At 39.0% G+C, this 21,844-nt stretch overlaps 1 protein-coding gene across 1 annotated transcript; it reads right to left on the bottom strand.

The window, feature by feature from the left end:
• Positions 1-5,134: 5,134 nt before the first annotated feature.
• gda (guanine deaminase) lies at positions 5,135-21,251 on the bottom strand. Its single transcript, XM_028457908.1, has 14 exons — positions 20,862-21,251; positions 20,237-20,325; positions 19,920-20,091; positions 19,629-19,716; positions 16,406-16,511; positions 16,014-16,041; positions 15,803-15,910; positions 15,525-15,632; positions 15,345-15,442; positions 14,450-14,517; positions 6,013-6,159; positions 5,513-5,631; positions 5,402-5,429; positions 5,135-5,310 (listed from the first exon to the last, which is right to left on the bottom strand). The coding sequence occupies exons 1-14, from the start codon at positions 20,976-20,978 to the stop codon at positions 5,234-5,236; spliced, it is 1,353 nt and encodes a 450-aa protein (XP_028313709.1). The 5' UTR covers positions 20,979-21,251; the 3' UTR covers positions 5,135-5,233.
• Positions 21,252-21,844: the final 593 nt, after the last annotated feature.

Below are 21,844 nucleotides of genomic sequence, written 5' to 3'. Positions count from 1 at the left end.
GTTTACCATCAAGAGTCTTTTGTCTGGTCTTGGTTTGCAAAACGGAATTTTCTAAAGTGCAGTCAAAAAAAAAAAAAAAAAAAAATCTATCATATTTATCTAATTATGTCAATCAAAGTGTAATAAATGCAACTTTTAAAAAGGAATACAATATACTATAATGTACATTATACGGTTATCATGTTTTTACACCATAAAATATTAAAAACTGAACAGACTTCAGATAAACAAACGAGAAAAAGACAATTCAAACAAAATACATTACATAAACATCATCAGAATGATTGACAATTAGGAGGACCAATAGTTAAGATGATCCACCTGGAAGTTGAAGCTGAAATAACATTGTTCACAATACCTTTAAGTGCAATGTAGTGTAGCATGCAGTGGTGTAGCTAAAGGGCCAAATTTGGCCCCCGGCCTTTGAGTTTGACAAGTTTTAGCTGAAAGCCATGAAAGCTCACGTGGAACAGGGGGATAAAGTAAGAGGTTAGGTAGGACCATATAGGACCCTATAAAATATTTTTTATTTATTTATTCTTTAAATATTTATCATTTTTTCTGAAAATATTAGTTTTTAACTCCTGTGAGGAAACAAAATAAATATGAATAATAAAAAAAAAAAACTGTAATTAAACAAAAATGTATGTCAAAAATGAAAATGTACATATATTATTATAATCGTCCAATAACTGAAGGGTTGGGGGTTTGAATCCTGCTCTAGCCAAGCACTTTACCCACTTGCCTAGTATGAATGTGGTGTGTGTGTGAGTGAGTGTTGATGGTGGCCTCACTTCTGTCAGTCTGCCCCACGGCAGCTGTGGCTACAATAGTAGCTTACCACCACTGTGTGTGGAGTGAAAGGATAATGCACATCAATGTAGCGCTTTGAGCGTCTATGAAAAAGCACTATATAAAATCCAATGCATTATCATTATAATAATTTTGATTATTTTTTAATTATGTAAATCATGTTAAATTCCTGACACAAATACATCTGCCTTGCTTTGCTTTAAGGACAATGGATTTTTTTTATAGTCGGAGAATTCAGAGAAAACCCTAGAAAACTTTTTACTTATATCTCTTGTTATTCAAAACTTAAACACACAAAAACAGAAAAGCACAATAAACAGGAGAATGAAATACTGTAAAACTAAGAGAACCTTCCAGACTTTGAAGGATCCATTCTTTCTCACACTAGCAAAACAGCTAAAGAACTTTCTCAGGAACGAAGCAGTTTGACCTCCAGTGGGCCACCGATTTTAGGTGGGAAAAGAAGAACAATTTTAACATAATTGTGCCCTAGTTTTCAATATAAGTTTAATTCACTTAAAAAAAATTCTTGATTTTACCAATTCTTGCATAATTTAAAAGAATCTTGTGAAATTGTTTGTGAGAAATTGCAAGACTTGTGGAAAAGTTGAGTTATTTCCACTATTTGCAATTAAAAATGACTGCATTCATGTAGTATAAACAAAGGAAAAATAAAAGCCCCTAAAAATATTGTAGTTTCATCAAATTGGTGAATTTGAGATATCTATAACTGGATTATTTGGTAATTTACACAATAATTCATCTTTTCTCTGTCATATTTATTTTTTTCTAAAATACTTTCTACAGAAAAGCATCACATCAAACAACTGTGAACAACTGTTAAGGCCTATTGTGCGTAAAGAACGCCATCAATCTGCTGATTCCTCAGATCAAGACTTCCCAACTTCCCCTAGTATTATTTTAACCACAGAAACCATGCTGCTGGAGATTAGCAGAATTGTTTTCCATTGTTGAGGTGCTGCACACGAGCCTCGAATCACCAAGTCCAATGCTTAGCGTTGGATGGAGTGGTGTTAAGTGGAAAAACTTAACAGCAGATTCGAAGAAAAGTTTTTCCTGGAATAACAAAATATGCTTCTTTGTTAAAGAATGTTTGGATAAGATGCTTGGAGAACATTACCTCCCTTACTGCATTTTGCAAAAGTTTTTTGGAGGACGTCAAAATTGTCATGTGGGCGTGGCAAGACACAGAATACTACACAGCTGCTCCTAAAACCATTTGATCGCTGTATTGAAGGTCTTAGCAGGATCAATGAAGGGTGCTTCAGAGTGTCCAGAGCAGAATTTCAACCCAGGTCTCCTGTACACCAGGCAGGAGAACTTCCAACAGGCCAAACAAGCATTGTTCATGTTCAGAGGCAGAAAGCAGTTGAGTTTACCAGGGCACAGACGTAGACCAGGTCAGGGTATAGGAAGTCGTAAAGAGGAAACCAGAATTGGACACAGTAACCTGAAATCGACACCACCAGTGATTGGGAAACAGGAGAGTTGACTTTGATTACAGCTAAAAACAGTGGAAGATGCATTAAAACGACCATAAGCATGCAGAGGAATAGGACATGTTGGAGGGGATCTGGATGAAGGACTTGCAGGATCAGGATTTAAAGTCATTCTGGCATGTGGTGAAACTTGGGATGGAAGACAGAGTTATTCCAACATGACCAACTGTGCCTAGGTGAATAAAGAAAGGACCATAAAACAATGGCTTGATGATTTTGGAGTGGCCCACGCAAAACTCTGACTTTTACCCCATCCAGTACCTTTGGAATGAAGTGGAATTATATTAGGCCACAAATTGCCACTAAAACACTTCAACATCTTTGGTTAGGTGTGCGTGATAGCCTGCAATCAGGACTATTTTTGTAAATTAGATTGAGGTTTCTGGATCACATGACCTCAAGGCTATGGAAAAGAAATCATGGATTTCCTTGGATTTTCCCACAGTATGATTTTCCAAAAATTTCAAAACCTCAAATCAGTGAAACATAAAGTTCTGAGTGATAGCCTGGGACTAGGACTACTATTATAAATTGGTTTGAGGTCACTAGGTCACATGACATCAAAGCTATTTAACAATCGTCATAAAATTCAATAGTCATAAAATACATTAAAAGCTCAAATGTTGTATAAAATACACCTGCACATTACTTTTCAGTCTATCTCCATTTATTAAAAGTGTTTTTGCATTATATTATCGACTGAAACAATTTGTTTTTTAAACCAATGTCTTTCACAAAGATAATTCATTGATGGTCCCTAAATTTGAACGACATGAATTCATAGCGGAGCTTTCAGCATCTTCCTCCCCGAACCATAACAGAGCGGGCGGGATGCATTTAAGTGAAGCTACCGCTGTTGGTGTAGGAGGCAAATATCCAACTTCACCGTTGTAGTGACAATTGTCAAAGCGCCGTTGACACATTGCGCTTACATTGCATCTCTCACATCGGGTGTTGGGCGGAGCGCAAATTTGCGAAATGTAGGATGATAGATGAAGGTCCGGCCTTTCTTACTGCTGATTGGCCAGAATGACGAGAATAGCTGATTGGCTATGTGAAGGTCCCGCCTTTCTTACCACTGATCGGCCAGAACGACGACTTAGTGATTCGCTAATAGGGTAATAGGAAGGTTGCCATGGAACCCGTTCTTGTTTAAATAACAATATCCGTAACTAAAAATCAGTCCTTCCCATACAGAAGAGAAATACATCTACATAGTATATATATATATATATATATATATATATATATATATATATATATATATAAGAGGTTCAGCCTTACACAATATTTTCACATTATTTGGCCCACTGTAGAAAAAGTTTGGACACCGCTAATTTAAAATAAACTTTAGCATTCCATTTGAAGATTTTTTTATTTTAACGAGTGTTGTATGCCATTGTGCAATTCATTCACAGTGCAACTCTTCACTCTTATCAGTAATTCAGTTGTGAGCAAAGGCTTTTCCACCAGTCAAGACAAACAGCCACCTCTATTTTTTTTTTTTTTGCTGCCTGGACCAGATGGTCATTGCTGTCAAAAAACGCTGGGTACACTGGTCTGTAAGTTCACTGTGCGCTCTGTTTTCTGTTAGTTAGAGGTCACTCTGAATCTGATTAGAAACTGAGAAGAATGATTAACAGATGTATACAAATTGGGATTTAATTTTTAGGCCGGGCTACCGGACTCAAAAAGCCACTCACCTTGTTGATGTTGTTGTTGTTGTTCTTCTTCTTGTGTACACTAATTAAAATCACTATTCCTCTGTTATTCGCGAACAAATTGAGCTGAAATTTGGTAGGTATAATCAATGGATGTGTACGCATCAACACTTGGAGCCAAGTTTTCGATTTGGGGCGCAGGGGGGGCCAAAAATAAAAAGAAACGAAAGTCAATTTCTAATTTATTTGCGAGTCAAATAATACGACGTTGGTGGTACAGAATCATTGGCACATAACAATATATAAATGGGGCCCATTATCCCGTACGTGTCAGGGGGGCGCCAGAAGGCCCCATTTTTCAATAACTCCGTTATTTCTCGCTAGATCGGAATGTAGTTTGGTACAAAAACTCTATGAATGAATAGGATGAAACGCTTGGAGCCCTTTTTTTGAAATGGGGTATGGAGCCCAGGGGCCCACCCCCCATTTCCGGTAATTTCCAAATTTATGGGAACATAGTCGTGTGAAATATTGTTTGATTCGGGGCCCACCCCCCTTTTTTAGGCAATTTCCATTAAAGTTGTTTTCTCATTTATTTGTGAGTCAAATATTGCGACAGTTCGCAGTACCGAATCATTGGCACATTGTTCCTTATCACAAGAAACTAAATATAAATCTCAAAGACAAACTGTTTTGACTCAAGTATTTTATTTCACAATCAGTGAGTTGAGCAATTTTTTCAGCCACATAAACTGACTGTAATAGTCATTATTCTCTGGAAAAATCCTTAAAAATATGTTTATATGCATTAATAACAACACATTTTGTTTACATTACCATTAAAATCTTGAATATGTATATAGAAAATCTTCACAAATTTATTTTACAATAAAAAAGACATTTGTGTCTCATCCTCCCTTTTTGCTACTGTATTGGAGTTTTTCCCATACTCATGTTGGCCTTTTTAGACCAATCAATGGAACAGTGATAAGCAATTAATTAATTAATTAATTTATTACTCAGCATGTGCAAAAACGTGAATCCCTTCATTTTTGTTTAAAAAAAAAAAAAAAAAATCAGCAGCTGACAGGCTTACTGCTCTTTCATCTGGGTAAACATAAATAATGCCATACTCATATGTTAATATTTGTACACAAATTCTGACACATGGCTCATTTATTCTTTGCTGCTTTTGATTGATCTTCCTAAACCACACACCTAAGGTGTTTGAAGAGCAGGTTATTCTTGTGTTTTCTCTGTAAATGGTACCACTTTCTTCCCAGCTACAAACACCTCCACTATGTTACGATCATCACCTGTAAAATAGCACAAGTTAGATGAAAGCCAGTGAAACCATGCTTGACATGTTCAGCCCAATAACTTTCAAAAACAAACCCACTCACTCACCCAAATTCAGGAACTTTTCCAAAAGAACCTAAAAATGAATAAGATTTTAACCGTTAGTTTTATCCAAACAATACTATTTACAATCTTAATGATCAACGTCCAAATACCCACCTTTGGGTGCTCATCCTTGATCAGGTCTATGGGTCCACCAGGAGCTGCTACATTCACCCTCAGGGCATCAAAGTCCTTGCCTACTTCAAAGTTTCCTGTCTGTTTATCTAGAGAAAGGGCTACAAACCAAAAACATAAACACTATAAACTTTATAATGTATTATCAGTTTTCTGCCATCGATGATCAGTAAAAACATCCTCACCTCTTCAAAAAAACGGGGCCTGAAAGATGTGCATAATACTTTCTACGCAAAGCTAGTGATTTTGAAATCATAAACCTGTTTATTCTCATTCTCAGATCTGTGTTCTTGTTAGAGGAGGCCTCATAATCATTAAGTCATGGTGACATGGTGTAAGTCCTGATAACAGGGACGAGGTAGGTTTACTCAGTGAATGGGAGGGAAATACGAAGATACATTCATTTTACTTCTAGAGATGAATAAATTAGTGTGGGCTTCAACTTGATGAGCTAAAGTGTAAGCGAGTGTTTTCCTTCTTACCCTGGCTGCCTCCCAGTGTGGCCAGTCTGAATACCTCCTCAAAGGTGAGTGTCTTGTATCCTGGGTTCTGGATTGTCAAGACTTTGGATGTTTCCAGAGCTCTTCTCGCAGCATCAAGTATTGAGGCCGAGTATCCCCCTGCCACATCTGGCACAACAACCATGAACACGCATTTACAGTAATTAATTCAAAGTTTTATAAATGCATGCTGACATACAGACCACACAAGCAAACAACCATTGGTCTATGACACACACAACATGGCTTTATTGGCTTCAGGAAAATTCATTAATAAATACTAGTACAGTGGTCGTCGGAAATATGTATTCATGTGGGGACTTAAGTAGAATTCTCAATTATACATACTCTGTAGTGTTATGAAGGGGTATGTTTGCAGGTGCAAAGTAAAATAGCGTGTGCGATTTCCCTGGTTTAATTTTATGGGACATGCACATGATGAATAGATAAAGTTTGTTCCAAAGCGGCAGTTTAGGTGGAATCTGATAAAAGACATAAATTAGTACTAATAAAAATACTTATTTATACGAAAAGGAATAATTCAATTTCCAAAAAAACATGATTATAATATACATTGCAATAAATAACAGTTAACCTAATGTAACTTTGCAATAATAAGCTGTTGTATTCATATAAATCTGATCATGACAGTCATATTTTTTTTTTTATCAATGGCCAATTTTTTATTGATGGTCAACTGTAACGTTTTAAGCATTTTTTAAAATCAGTACAGCAATCTCTGTACATGGCTAATCCAGCACGGGTACATCTCAGTACGTAGCAGTTACGTACTGAGATTATAAGAGAATCTCAGTACGGAGGTAAACTCAGACCGTGACACCGGCACTCTCACACGCACACTCTTCAGCCCTGTGTCTGTGTGTGTGTCACTACCTGTCCGTGGACTCCTCCGTGGGCGCAGTCTCTCACACACACGCACGCGCATCAGCCGCGCGCGTGCATCTACTCCGACTTGAGAGCTTTGCTAGTATATCCCTCATCCTTGCGCAGAACAAACGATAATCATTGTGGAGCCATGTTGTGGACCCCATCCGCTAACAAAAAAGTTTGTCTGAAGAAGCAGATAGTTTGTGATAAGGTGCCGCTGCGCACAGTGATGGAGACGGAGGAGGAAGTGGACTCTGTGAACCGCGATTTAAGGGAAGTTTGGGATCACAGGAATAATTTTAAATAACCATGAAATAATAGCTTAAATAACTTTTTGCAGTACAAAAATGTTTTTAATCTTGACCTTTTTTTAAGCCCAAACAAACTGCGACACAGTGACGTCATGACCCGGAACCGGAAGTACTGCGCTCAGTACTGCGCTCAATGCCGAGAGGAAGCCGTAATTTAAAATTTAAAATGAACGTTGACAAAGTTTTAGGTCGAACAGGCACCGCGTCGGGGAGATATTCGCTCCTTGCACACGCGCACACACGCAAAGACGCACACAGAACACAGAACATTCTTGCATTTATAGGTAGATAAGCAAACACAGCTTGAATTCTAAGCGAGAATGACAGATAACGACAAGGTTTTATGAGGCCTATCGTTGAACTTTGTAAGAGTAGTTAATGTAAAAAATTAACTTTTGTTTTTTTTTTTTTTCTGTCTGCACATGTTGTAAATATTAACATTGCTTTTGTTTGATGCCAGCACCGTAGGATTAGACAGTTTCCTATTCTGGGAGGTCTTGACCTTTTTCTGTTAAGAACAAACTTTTAATCCCACATCTAACTTTTGAAAACTCTGTTTCATGTTTTTTTGTTCCACGTTTTAATCATGTAAAGCACATTGAATTGCCTTGTGTATATAATGCGCAATATGAATAAATATACCATGACTTAAATAAAGTTTTTATATATCTTCATAAGGAAATCTGTCAAAAACGTTTTGAGCTCACGTTAGATAACAAAAAATTAAAATAGGTTTCTCATAGTTTTCTGCCTATGTGTTGGAGTGTGTTCTCAATCTGCCTTGTCTATGTGATGTTAAATGCATTTTTTGCACCCCTTTATTTTGATAGGCACGGAACGTGTTTCTGGATCCTGCCTAGTGTGTTTTTACTTCCTGTTTTGATTGTGAGTGTGGCTGTTTTCTTTTGAGCGGGAGAAACTTCCTTCACTGCGTTTTAGTGATGTTCTGATGAGGTTGCCAGAACAGAAAGTTCTGAATAAAACCACTCAAACAGAAACGTGTGGTTCATTGATAGGATGAGCCACGAGGATGAATACGCAACAGGTTTTGGGCCTAGACACATCACGGGAGGGCGATGGCACAGACTGGTTTTTGACGGAGACAAAAACCACTACGAAATATGGGAGGTGAAATTCCTCGCTTACTTGAGAACACTGGGCTTAAAAGACACCACCATCCTATCGGCTGATGACCCAGACCGAGAGAAAAACGAAGAGTGCTATGCAGAGCTAATACAGTTCCTTGACAATAAAAGCCTGTCATTGGTGATGAGAGATGCTGCAGACAACGGGCAAGAAAGCGCTGCATATACTACGCGGCCATTACGCCAGCCACGGTAAGCCGAGAATCAACGCTCTTTACACAGAGCTCACCTCCCTGCCAAAAGAGCCTAGGGAAACAGTGATATATATATTTTACATGCTGAAAAAGCAGCAACGTTTCTGGGGAATGCAGGTGATAAGTGACGGACTGATCATAGCAATGATCCTGAAGGGGCTTCCGAAGTCATACAAGCCTTTTGCTATTCACACAACTCAGAGCAGTGAAGAGTTAACATTTATCCAGTTGAAAAGCAGACTTTGAAGCTACGAAGAGACAGAAAAGTTTGACAACAAACTGAAGTCAGACAATGTGATGAAAGTACACATGACAGCTGTAACCTGCTACAATTGTGGAAATCGTGGGCATATGGCAAGAGACTGCCGCCAAAAGAATACACCAAAATGGTGTAACTACCAAGCAGACATCAGAGAAGCACGACTACTACGAGGAGGGTCAGACAATGATTTTCAAAGTCAACAAGGATCTTCTACCTGATAACATCAAGCGTAGTGGAATTATGGTGGATTGTGGAGCCACATCACACACCATTACAGATGAGGAGCAGTTCAAACGGTTTGACAAGGACTTTGACCCAGATAAACACTTCACAGAGTTGGCGGATGGAAACAAGATGAACAATGTTGCACTGAAGCGGGGTGACGCACGGATTAAGCTGCTGAACTCTGAGGGGAAGTATGTAAAAGTCACTCTTAAAAATGCTTTGCTAATCCCATCCTATCCACAGAGAATTTTTTCAGTGCAAGCAGCGACAGCCCATGGAGCTGTGTGACCTTCATGGAAGGACAGAATTAACTTCTGTGTAAGGATGGAACTGTGTTCCCAATCGAGGTATATGAGAGACGGTATTATCTAAAAATGAAAAATGCATTGAGAGGCATTTTACTGATGTGATCTGTAATGATAAAGTTAAACTAGCCTGTGATGTCAAAACATGGAATCAAATATTAGGACACTGTAATGTTAAAGATGTTTTGAACTTACAAAATTTCGGCGAGGGCATAAAAGTCACTGACAACAGTAAAATAGACATAAATACATAAATAAAACATATGCACAGAAGGAAAATTCATTAACAGCAGTAACAAAGAGTCAGACGTTAAAGCTGGGGCACCACTACAGTTAGTCCATACTGACTTATCAGCCCCCATTGATCCTGCAAGCTCAGAGGGACAAAGATATGTTATATGTTTTACTGATGATTTCTCAGGGTCAGTGGCTGTCTATTTTCTGAAAAACAAGAATGATGCAACTATAGCAACACAGAGGTTTCTAGCAGACTGTGCACCTTACGACAATGTTCATCACATGGTTGTCAAAACAGCTTGCATGCTCCAACTGATGAAGAAATGTACATAGAACAGCCTGAGGGCTATAAAAAACACACAGGAACAGGAGAGAAGTATGTTTACAATTTAAAGAAATTCCTGTATGGGTTGAAACAAGCAGGGATAAACTAGTACAAACTTCTAAATGACCATCCTGAACAAAACAACATTGAGAGGAACCCAGCTGATCGTTGTGTGTACAGAAAACAAACAGAAAATGTGTTATTGTTATCATTTGGGTGGAAGATTTGATCATTGCTGCTATCAGCATTGATCTTTTGAATGATTTCAAAGAAACAATGAAATCCAAATTTAACATGAAAGTTTTGGCCAAAATAAGGAACTTTTTAGGTATATATTTTGAGCAAAATGAAGTTAAAATGAGCCAAAATACCGAAAATGTTGGAAAAATACGGGATGTCAGATTGGAAACCCAGATCCGCCTCATGTGAGCAAAGCGCTAATTTAAATGAAAATAATGAGGATGACAAAACAGACACTGTAAATCCTACACACTATCGTGAGATAATTAGTCTGACTCACGCAATGACCTGCACCAGACCAGACATTAGTTGGATAGTGAGTAAACTGTCCCAAACATTATCTAAACCTGCAACAGAAGACTTGGTGATTGCTAAACATGTTTTGAGATACCTGAAATGTACATGTGACTAGAAAAACAAAGACTTGAACCTCATAGCATACAGTGACTCAGACTGGGGATCCTCAGTTGAGGACAGACGCAGCACCACGGGTTATTGTTTCAGCCTAACAACACAAGGTCCAGCTATTTCTTGGAAGTCCAAGAAACAGCCAACTGTTGCTCTTTCCACCTGTGATGCTGAGTACATTGCTTTAACAGCCACTACCCAAGAAATCATACATCTAACCCAACTGTTAAATGACAACAAAAAGTACAGCTGTACAAAAATCCATGGTGATAATCAAGGGGCAATCGCATTTTGTAAAAACCCTGTAAACAGACAGAGATCTAAACATATTGATGTAAAGTACCATTTTATACGTGATGCATTGAAAGAAGGGAAAATCAATGTGATGTGCTGACCATCTCAAAACATGGTTGCTGACATCCTTACCAAACCTGCACCCAAAGCTAAGTTTATGTCACAGAGTGACTTGAGACTGTATGTGTGAGCTTGGGTGTGACATAAGGGATAATTAGAGACAGGTGTGTGTGACTGGATAAAGCAGCATGGCAGGTCTAGAGACAAGATCACAAAACAGTCGGACACATGCGGCACCACGGCACCGAAGTTGGCTCTGTAGGGCAGCTTGAACAAGGTATGGGGAGATCGAGTAGGACTGGGACCAGGAGAACCCTCTCACGGGTCAAGCGAGTGGGACAGTGTGACAACGGAACAATAGAGGAGCGGCCAAGTGACAGGACGCATTGCGGGAATGGTGGAGATGGAGAGTATGGCAACCCCCCTCCTTCCAGCTAAGTGCCCGTTTCATTGAGTTGCGCATGCAGGGCTGCTGCTTGGGCTTTGTGTGTGTGATTTGCTTTAACGTGTGGAAGCAAATAGCCCTTGCTTGCCCAGCTGATCAGCCTACTAGTTAGCCAGCTTTTAACGGTCGCTGTCCGTGGTACTGACTGACCAACCGAACATTGTTCTGTCTTTTAGACATGGTTTAGGCCTGGGACTACATATTTACTTTTATAATCATTAAGCTCTGTAAACATTTTAAACTGTTGTGCATTGTTGTATTTAATAGATTTACTCCTGGGACCAACTGTGTTTTTACATTTTGGGGCACTATGCCCCGTGACATAAAGTGGCATTGCCATACAGGACTGGTCCTTTGGGTTGAGCCTTTATTGAATCAACATGCGAACAGAGGAGACTCAGTCAGGTGGGCAACCCTTTATCATGATGCCTTTCTTTACGGGGGGTCCATGGGCGTCAAAATTTAGTGGAGCACAGTCAGATGTAAAATTTGGGGAATGGCAGAGCCAAATAGAGACTGCTCACATTTCAACCTATCAAAGACTCTCGAAAAGCAGACTCTGTTCTTGTACTATTAGATGGAGAAGCAAAACGGGAAATTCACACCCTAGACTGAACCGACAGAAATACATCCCAAAAAATCTTTGATGCACTGTCTCAACTGTATGGAGACAATACACGTCTCCACTTTTAGAATTCAGTTTTTCAATTGCAGACAGGAGCCTAATCAGACATTAAGAGCTTTCTCCTTACGATTATATGAAGCATTTTTCAGGTTGAAGCAGAAAGACACCATGGGCTTCAAACAAGAAGATTTGGTGTTAAGGGACCAGTTCGTTATGGGCCTGAAGGATGCCCCATCTGACCAGTGAAAAGTTACAGCTAGGCTAGCCAGTCGCTCCACCATAAGTATACCTGCACAGAGTGAAGTGACTCTTTGGGCTAAAATTACCCCGTTCTCTCAAAATCAACCATGTGATGCACTGGTAGAATCCCTAGGGGAAAATGGAGGGGTTGAGGTGATTAGAGCTCTGGTAACTGTGGGAAAGGGCTGTGTTGCTGTGAGGGTCAGGAATGTGTATCCTTATGCTTTTACCCTGAGCAGGTCCCAGAGGTTGGCAACAGTTACTGCTGTTGACCCTGACAGTGTTCGGGATGGTAAGGAACTGTCCATGGTGGAAGTGGACCCTGGAGTCGTGGAAGTCAGCCTGGTCGATGCTGCTCCAGAACTACCGGAAATAACTGAAGCGAGCCCTGCTTTTCCTGTCTCAAAGAGCGATGGACTGACTGAGGAATAACAAAGCCAACTGGACACACTACTTTATTGATGAGACATGTCTTCTCTGTACACGAGGAGGACTATGGACGGACGAGTGCTGTAAAACACACCATACCAACAAGTGACTCAAACCTTATTTGTGAGAGGTTTCGGCCAATATCCCTGACCCTTTACAAAGAAATACGTAGCTTCTTAAAAGACATGTTAGATGGGGTGTAATTCAAGAGAGCTGCAGGTCATGGGGCAGCCCCCATTGTCCTTGTTCAAAAGAAAAATTAATCTTGGCAATTTTGTGGAGACTATCGCAAGCTCAATAGTGTAACATACAAAGACGCCTACCCACGCACTCTCTAACCAGCCTGACTCAAGCAGAGTTGTATTCCAAATTACAGTATATTTAGCCAGTGGTTATTGGCAGGTGGAGGTAGAGGAAAAGGATAGAGAGAAAACAGCATTCACTACCTTGGGGGATCTGTTAGCAGAGTCAGCAATGGTCTATCTTGATGATGTGATTGTTTTTTCCAGAAGTTTTGCAAAACACCTTCAGCACCTAGAGTATTCCAGACCTTTGGCCCCTATGGTCTTAAACACTGCCCTGAGAAGTGCCAGCTATTCCAGAGGCAGGTAAGGTTTCTAGGACATGTAGTCAGCAGCCAAGGAGTTTAACCCAACCCAGAAAAGTGGCAGCTGTAGCAGATTGGCAACCCCCTACTACTGTCAGTCAAGTCCGTTCATTTCTCGGGTTTGTGGGGTAGCATGGACACTACAGACTGGGGCAGGATCAGGAGCAGCTGTCTTATGCCTACAAGAGAACGTCCAACAGTCTCCAGAAAGCAGGACAGAAAAATAAGAGACTTTATGACCGTACAGAAAAAGAGGTTCCACTGCTACCTAGGAAGCGAGTCCTGGTCCGAAATCACAGAAGGTGGCAGACAGGTAAACTCAGTGATCATTTGGAGAAAAGACCCTATATCATTATCAGGCTCCACCCCGAATGCCCTGTCTACAAAGTACGCCCAGAGGGCAAGGATGGCCCTGAACATGACATTCATCGCACCAACCTCTGGCCATGCTTCCACTACACTACAGCATGCAAATGGGCCATCTGCGCCAATGTGGAGACTCTTATTACCTGTGGGAGGGGGTGTCAAAGAAAGGCCTGTACCCCCATCTGAGCCAAGGAGGTCCCAAAGGACTAACTTGGTGGTATGACCACAAAGGTATATGGACCAACCCTTGTATGTATGGTGTTCCAGGGACTAGAACCCATCAGAGGAGGAGGGTGTCACGGGGGGTAGTGCCCCAAAATTTAAAAACACATTTGGTCATTAAATATGTGGGTGCGAGTGTAAAATGTTTAAACATTCTAACCTATTAGCTGGTGTTACAGTACACAAACTAGTAACCACCTTCCACTTGTGTTTGAAGTATTTAATTCCATATTCAAGCTGCTTTCATTATTATACTTGCGTGTATATTATGGTTTTTGTTTGACTTTCAGCACTGCATACCCTAGTGTTTGCTAAGTGCTTTAAAAATAAAGCTGAGTTGATTTTGATGGATTTCTAAATCCAGATCTGGAGAGTTTTATAGCTTGGAGTTCAATGCACTTTCCCTTTCGTGATAACTTCGGGCAATAGTCTGCAAAAGAGCTGACTTGCTATTTGAATGTTACGTAACAGCAAGGTGTGAAGGTATAGCTGCATGAGACACGTGTGTCCGTGTGTAAAGAGCAGCAGTTTAGCACTGAATGTTTGAACAAGCAAATGCAGAAATGACATACTTGTGTGCTCTGCTCTAACCTGTTCCAAGCCCGATTTTCACTTTGTGCTTCAGGACGTTCCGAACGTCTAACAGGCCACTGCACAACCTGGAGAAAAAGGAGGAACAGATATTAAATATCTGTTTCGGGGTTGGGGTCAATTGCATTTTTCTGTTACAAGTACATTTTCAATTATCTATGTTCAATTACAATTCAATTAGGACTATTTCTTTATTCTCAGAATGTCAATTACAATTAAGTTTTCAATTACTAAATTTGAATTACAATTAATCACAATAACTGAGCCTAAAATAAATAACCTAATAAAAGTTAACCTTCCTCTTGTGTTAGCTTTCTGTTAGCATCGCTTATGATAACGGGTCCGAGATCAGCTGTAAAATACACTAAAAACAAATATCTATCATCTAATGTATTTCCTATCCATTGGTTACCTTGTTAGGCTCCCTAATCAATGAAAATATAGGTATTCATATTTTTGTGTGGACATCTGAGCCTTTTTCGTGTCAGTATACCCCGCAATTTCAATTTTTTTAATGTTAAAAAGTGGAAAAGCTTGAAGTGAAACATATTTTAATAATTGTTAACTACATATAGTATGTGTAGAACTGTACATAGAACTGTAACATGGTTCGCGTTTAATTATAATTGAATATTTTATAGAATTTTCATGGCAATTATCTGAACTCAATTCCAATTTAATTACCATTCTGAAAGCAACTCATTTTTAAAATTCCAATTCCAATTATAATTACGCCATAAATGTAATTAATTATCAATTACGCGATTACAATTATAATTGACCCCAACCCTGATCTGTTGTGAAGTTATAATCACTAACAAAAGTAAAGTATTTAGTTTGTATTATGATGCAGTTTTTTGTAAAACTAACTGTCACCAACTGATCTGAGACTTACGAGACGTTAGAGTTGGGACAGTGAGCCAAAGAGGCTCCTGTCTGTCTGAACAGAGTTAACTCTTCATCACTGAGGTAGCAGCCATGGGCCATTACTGTCTGTGGAAAATCACCATTATCAATGACAACTGATTGTTGGCAGGGTTCAAATGAGTTTTTTAACGTGTCACTGTGAACTCACCTTGTCAGTAAGAAGGTTGTGTTTATTATAAACGTCTGTGTAAGACTTTGAATCAGGAAACAGTTCTTTAACAACATTCACCTCATCAACAGTTTCACTGATGTGACTCTGGAAAAAAGGCAAAACAGTGATCATAAATATAGGATCAAGAGATTTTATTTATTAGCAAGATTACTAATACTCTGATATTATGAATGCAAACATTGCCCCAATGGTTCATATCTATAACAATGGTCTCATGTGGGCACAGCCTGCTTTAGTTTCCACAGTGATCCCACCTGAATGTGTATGTTGTTGTTTTTTGCAATGGCTCCCAGTTGTCCCAGTAAGGGTTCAGTGCAAGACAAAGCAAAACGAGGCGTCACCACAGGACTCACTCGAGGATACTGCTCCGACCAAGAAGCAGGAGAAAAAGACAAAATACTGTAAGATACAATGCATCACATCGTCTGTGTTTCCATGTCACAGTTTACAACACAATCATCTCACCTTTTTTTCCAGCAGTTCTTTAATGAACCTTTAGGGACAAAGGTAACAGTTTGTATTATTCAATGCTCATGCAAGAAATTGTATAACAAATCCTGTGTTTTCTGCTTTAACTACTAAGAAGAGATTAGTCATAAATGCATTTAAATAGACTACCTAAATTCAATAGTACAGCCTTTGTTGGTCCACAACGTGATATTATACTTGTGCGTAAGAGGAACCCCAAAAAACACTGATCTGCCCCAATATAATAACCACTATGACTGAGGGCTACTGCTGTTTGAGTTCAATAAAACAACTTCCATAGTACTGGTAGAATCATTGCACAACATTTAACTATAATCAAAGGCATCCTGTATATTTAGAGACCTGAATAAAAGTAAGTTAATACTCACCGAAGTGTTTCCTCTTGAGACTCTTGACTTGTTTCTTTGTAGGTTTTTGCAGAATCATTTCTGTCCATACACACCTTACCCACGAGGGCACGCTGTCCAAGGTCATCTAGAAATAAACAAATAAATGAATAAATAAAATGATTGAACGGCATGAGAAAAATGTGTGACATTTGTCCAAATAACATTTAAAACACTGTAAATTGAACATATTTTGTTCAATTATTTGAGCCGCTAAGGGCAAGTCAAACTGATTCTGCTTCACGTTTTTTAAATACTATTACATATGATTGGCTATCTTTTGATGTTTTTAATTGGGTTTGTATTTATTTCTGCTTTCCATATAATGCAAAAAAAAACCAAAACTTTTTTTTAAGTCTTTGTAAAGTTTCTGATGTGCTCTTTGTTCAATTGTGAGGTTTTGACCACAAAACTTAAACACATCCCATGCACAACATTAAATGATCTCAGTGTGCACAGGCTTCACTTCTCGATATACATCCAAAGACAAAGGTGAGCAATAACATTTGTAAGCATGCCAGAGGTGACAAGTAACGAAGTACAAATACTTCATTACGGTACTTAAAGGCACACCGTGGACTTTTTGACCTAAAGAGTTGAGTTATTTTAAATGATTCCTCAGGCCAATATACAGCGCTTGACAATATCAATGCTCCGATCGGAGTTCCCCTCTTGAAATACCGATCATGTAAGTTTGGAGGAGACAAACCATCTTTCACCTGGTCATGCGACCTGGAGAATGCCTGGAGAACGTTTCACTTTATGGCAGTCAGGTGACCATAGGCTCGGATATACAGTATACAGTATATAGTTCCCACATGACGTCACAACATACGGGCATTTCCTGACCCCGTGCCATTGCTGTGGGCAGCTGAAACCAGTTAGCCTCTGTTTACAGCCAAAAGAGCACAATATGGTAGTTTTGTGTTGGGTTAATGGTGCACTAATCACCGCGATAGTTCAATTAAACGTGGATTCTATTGTAAGGGAAGTCAGCAAGTCAGATCCGTAACTTCAGGAAAACAATTGGCTGTATTTTTTTTTTTGCCCATTAAGCAAGGAAATGCTCAAGAAAACTCCAAGCAGATTGAGTCCTACCTTGCATGTCCAGATGACGCAATATATGTTCAGACGCATTTCTTTAACTTTTTACTTTTTTACTTAAGTAAATATGGTAGCATGTACTTTTTAACTTTTCCTCAAGTAAGAGAGCAACTTCTATATTTTTACTTTTACCAGAGTAATTTTTTATTCAAGTATTTATACTTTTACATGAGTACTGAAAACTAGTACTTTTGCCACCTCTGAAGCATGCATTTATGACTAGAGGAAAATAGAACTGTGCATAAACAAACCAGAGCACTGACTTTTAGTCAGTGATACAACAAAGCTAAACTCTAGTGCTCCAGTCATGAGGTGTGTAATAAATGCCATATAATCATTTAGTGAGTAATGGAATATAAATCTCGTGTGTGTGTGTGTGTGTGTGTGTGTATGTTTACCTTACATATATACAATACTTAATCATAAACTCAGTAACAAAATGAGTTGGACACATCAATATATCAGCGTGTCCTGCACCGTACTCATGAAAATGAGCAGTCACTTAGTACAGGGCAAAGTTTATGGTTCAATGTCCTAATTGCGTAAAAGGCTAAGCAAAGCTGTCCAGGTCTTTATTTAAACAAATTACCATACATACATGTGAGTGATAGTGGTTGGTATTGTGTAATATGATAAAAAAGTTGATAACAATTGTGGTTGTGATGTTACACAAAGCTGAATGCTTGTTCATGTGGATCTTGTTGGGTTCTTTCTTTCTTAATATGGACTCTAAGCTTTGTTAAGCACTTTTAAAAGACTGTTGTAATTTGAGCTATATAAATAAAGTTGAATTGAATTGAATTGAAAGGTGCATTCAGGGCTGTCTTAACAACAGTGCCACATCTTAAAAAGATCCTGTGTTTTATGTAACATATTGGCTTGGTTTAGTGCTATAGAGGGTTTTCACGGCGCATCATCAACCGCGTCATCAACCCGGAAGTTGCCATATTGGAGATTCTCAGCAGGTAAACAAAAACTCACTCACGCAAGCCCCGAATTTCAAGAGGAAATGGTGGAACTAATGCCATGTTTTTGGCTATACCAATTGGTCAGACCGTGAAAAACAATTGGAGTTTTATAGACTTCCAAAACTTATCACAAATCAGGGAGAACAATGTCAAAAATTAGAAGAGGAAAGGAGGCGCGTGTGGCTAGCGTAGCTAAACCAGGATCTACGAGGCAAAAATCTGAAAGTCATGCAAATTTCTTCGCCCCATTTCTCGTCAGGTAAGTGAATTGTTGATAGCAGCGGCTCTTAACAAATTTTCTCGTGTGATGATAATAATATAATTCATATGAAGCTACTGCATGTGGCATTATGGAATTAATCTAATCACATTTAATAGCCTGCTACAGTAGCAACACAGTTCTTAAAATGCAGAGCTAAAACATGCTGTATTTCTCATTGTATTCCAGGTAAAAGGTCTGACCTTTTACCGTTATTGCATTACTTACTTTGACCTTCACAACACATCTGTCGTTGACTTGATACTGCATCTCCCTCACCCATCCACACACCATCTGGTTATAGGCCTCCAAACTTTTAGAATGCTGTTTATGGGCTTGGCAAGAAAACCAGGTAGTTGACGATATCAGAATACATAATAGACGGAAGGCTCTCCGGGTCGTCATTGATCCAAGACGAGGGAGCCAACTCATATAGATCTGCACCACCAATAAAGCATAACTTTTCCAAATATCTTGCCCCTTCCTGCAGACCAAGTCGTTCCCTGTATGCTTTTGCATCCGTAACGCATTTTGAGGAGCTTTTCTTTCTCTGGTTTATCCATCCGAGTGCCTCCAATATGGCCTCGCAACCGGGTTACTGCCCAGAACGTGACGTCAATGAAAACCCTTTATAGGCTGACTGTAAACAGGCATCCAGAGTTAAACTTAAACTCAACCAGGTTTCTTTAGGTGAACTTTAGTAAGTATCAAATGACTTATAAAGATGAAGAGATTAAAAAAGTTTAGTTTCACCAATGTAAACAGCTGAAGTTTCCATTTGTTTTAAATCTATACATTATATAATGTTTAAACAACAGAGTGGATTTTTATCTTCTTTAAATGTTTTATTGGATATTATATAAGGACGTCTTACTTGCAATCTGACCCAACAGGAGTGAGGCGTCGGTATGTATGGTAGCAAAATAACACGCAGTTGTTGTTCCATTTCTCAACGTCCTTTTCTGTAAAGCACAGGTATCAAGTTCCAGGATTAAGATCCCATTCAAACATATTTCTCATTCCTATACATAGTTCAACTCTTTGTGCACTAATAGATACAGTACAACTTTTTTTTCCATTTGATTGCTAGTAAATACTGTCAAAGAAATACAGTATTATCATAAAAAATGCACTCTTTGCTGAGTTGATGATTCATCACACTCACCACCACTTGGTTGTAGATCTGTTGGGCAAACTTCAGGTCCGCAAAGTGTGCCTCAACAGGAAAAGTGTATTTATTAAGCCACTGCAGTAAAGGCAGATCAAGGGCTGTACCAGCATAGCTGTACTGGGGTGCATGGATGTGTGTGTCCACCATCCCTGGCATGAAGAACTCACTGCAGGGCAGAAAACCACACAATGATGAGTTTAGATAAACACCACATAAAAGTTTTGTGTAGCAATGTGTAGACACAACATTTTTTTGTCTTTGACTAATCTAATAATTTCAACAACACATTTATCTTCAATGCCTGTACTTACTGTTGTGCCATTTGTTTGACATCACTTAGGCTGAATTTAAAATCCTGAGATAGTCTTTTTACATGTTTGCCCTCCCCAATGAAAGCAATCTGAAGGCAGAAAAGAGAGGAGAAATTTACTCTAGGAACCATTGACAAAAAATGCAGCATAAAATAAATGTAGGAGTTAAAAACCAACAATCACAAAAGCTGGTTGTTTTCTTGGAATCTAACAATCTACAATTAAAAAAACAAAACAAAAAACGACAACAACAACAGGCTTTTATATCAATAGATATAATCTGTCACATGACCATCTTTGTGACGAGTCTGCCCTTGTCACAGTTTAATTATATTGAGAAGAACTAGAGTCATGATTTAAATAAGAGGTTAAGAACCTGTTCACTCACTGATTTAATTTATTCAAGTGATTTTAATATTGAGATACAGGTAAGTTGAGAGACCAAATGAAAAGACTAACCTCATGTTTGTTGGTTTTTGTTGTTGTTTTCATTCACATTTTTAAAAGATATATTTATGGTGCGATATGTTCAAAATAATATCAATATCGCCCACCCACCAATAATAATTTTGGTGCCGATCGGATCCACGTATTAAAAGTGACCACAGAAGGAAAAGTCACAAACCGTTCCGTGCGTGTTCACCCCTAGGAGCGCATCCTCCAGGATCAACAGCGGTGTTTGTGGGGTGGAGTGAACAAATGTCCCTCTGTAGACTTGCTCGATGGTGGAGCTTTCTTCCATCTTTTAACTGATCCGTCCAAAGTGAGCAGAGAGGAACCTCAGCAGGAGGAGCGCAAAGGGCTTTTAATCTGTGAGAGCGCAACACGCAACCACCGCAAAAACAGGCTCCAACCAATGGCACTGAAGGGTGTGTGTGTGTGTGTGTGTGTGTGTGTGTGTGTGTGTGTGTGTGTGTGTGTGTGTGTGTGTGTGTGTGTGTGTGTGTGCGTGTGCGTGTGCGTGCTGGTGATTATGTATCCCATCTTCCTCCTTGACCCATTGCGGTCAAACCAAACTCCCAAATCTTCGGTAACCTGCAGTGCCTGTTTATTTCCGGTATTACGGTAATACACTGCCAGAACAGAATTCAAAATAAAAGCATAGACTTATGATTAAGGCAGTCTGCAATTTCACACAGATTCAACAATCAGCCAGTTTGTTAATTGATTGATGAATTCATTAAGAGATAAGTTATTTAAATGATTGAGCATATAAAGAATTAATACATTGATTATTTACTGAATTTATATTACCATCTTAATTCTGATCACATTGAAGCCTTAGAAAATGGAGGCAATGACATTTCATCTGTGTGTATAAGTGGAAAACGCAAATACACAAAAACACAATAACTGGAGCTTCTGATGAGGAATTTCAAAATAAAAGCCCAGTTAATAGTCAAATATCAATATTTCCTTCAAGTTCAGATCCACATTAAGAGGAAACTCCCTGTCTTCACAGACTAATAGCAGACTGATAGTACCCCACCCCAGCAAGTCACGTAGATGATTCCATGAAGTTCTGATACAGACTTTCAAAATTGAAGCCCTCTGAATTGTAAAATTGTGTATGTCAGATGGTAATTCGTCATTTGTGTGCATCCACTC

Source organism: Gouania willdenowi, chromosome 9 (genome assembly GCF_900634775.1).
Source record: "Gouania willdenowi chromosome 9, fGouWil2.1, whole genome shotgun sequence".
Taxonomy (NCBI): domain Eukaryota; kingdom Metazoa; phylum Chordata; class Actinopteri; order Blenniiformes; family Gobiesocidae; genus Gouania; species Gouania willdenowi.
The sequence above is the reverse complement of the archived record's forward strand: the minus strand, read 5'-3'. Positions and strand labels throughout refer to the sequence as shown.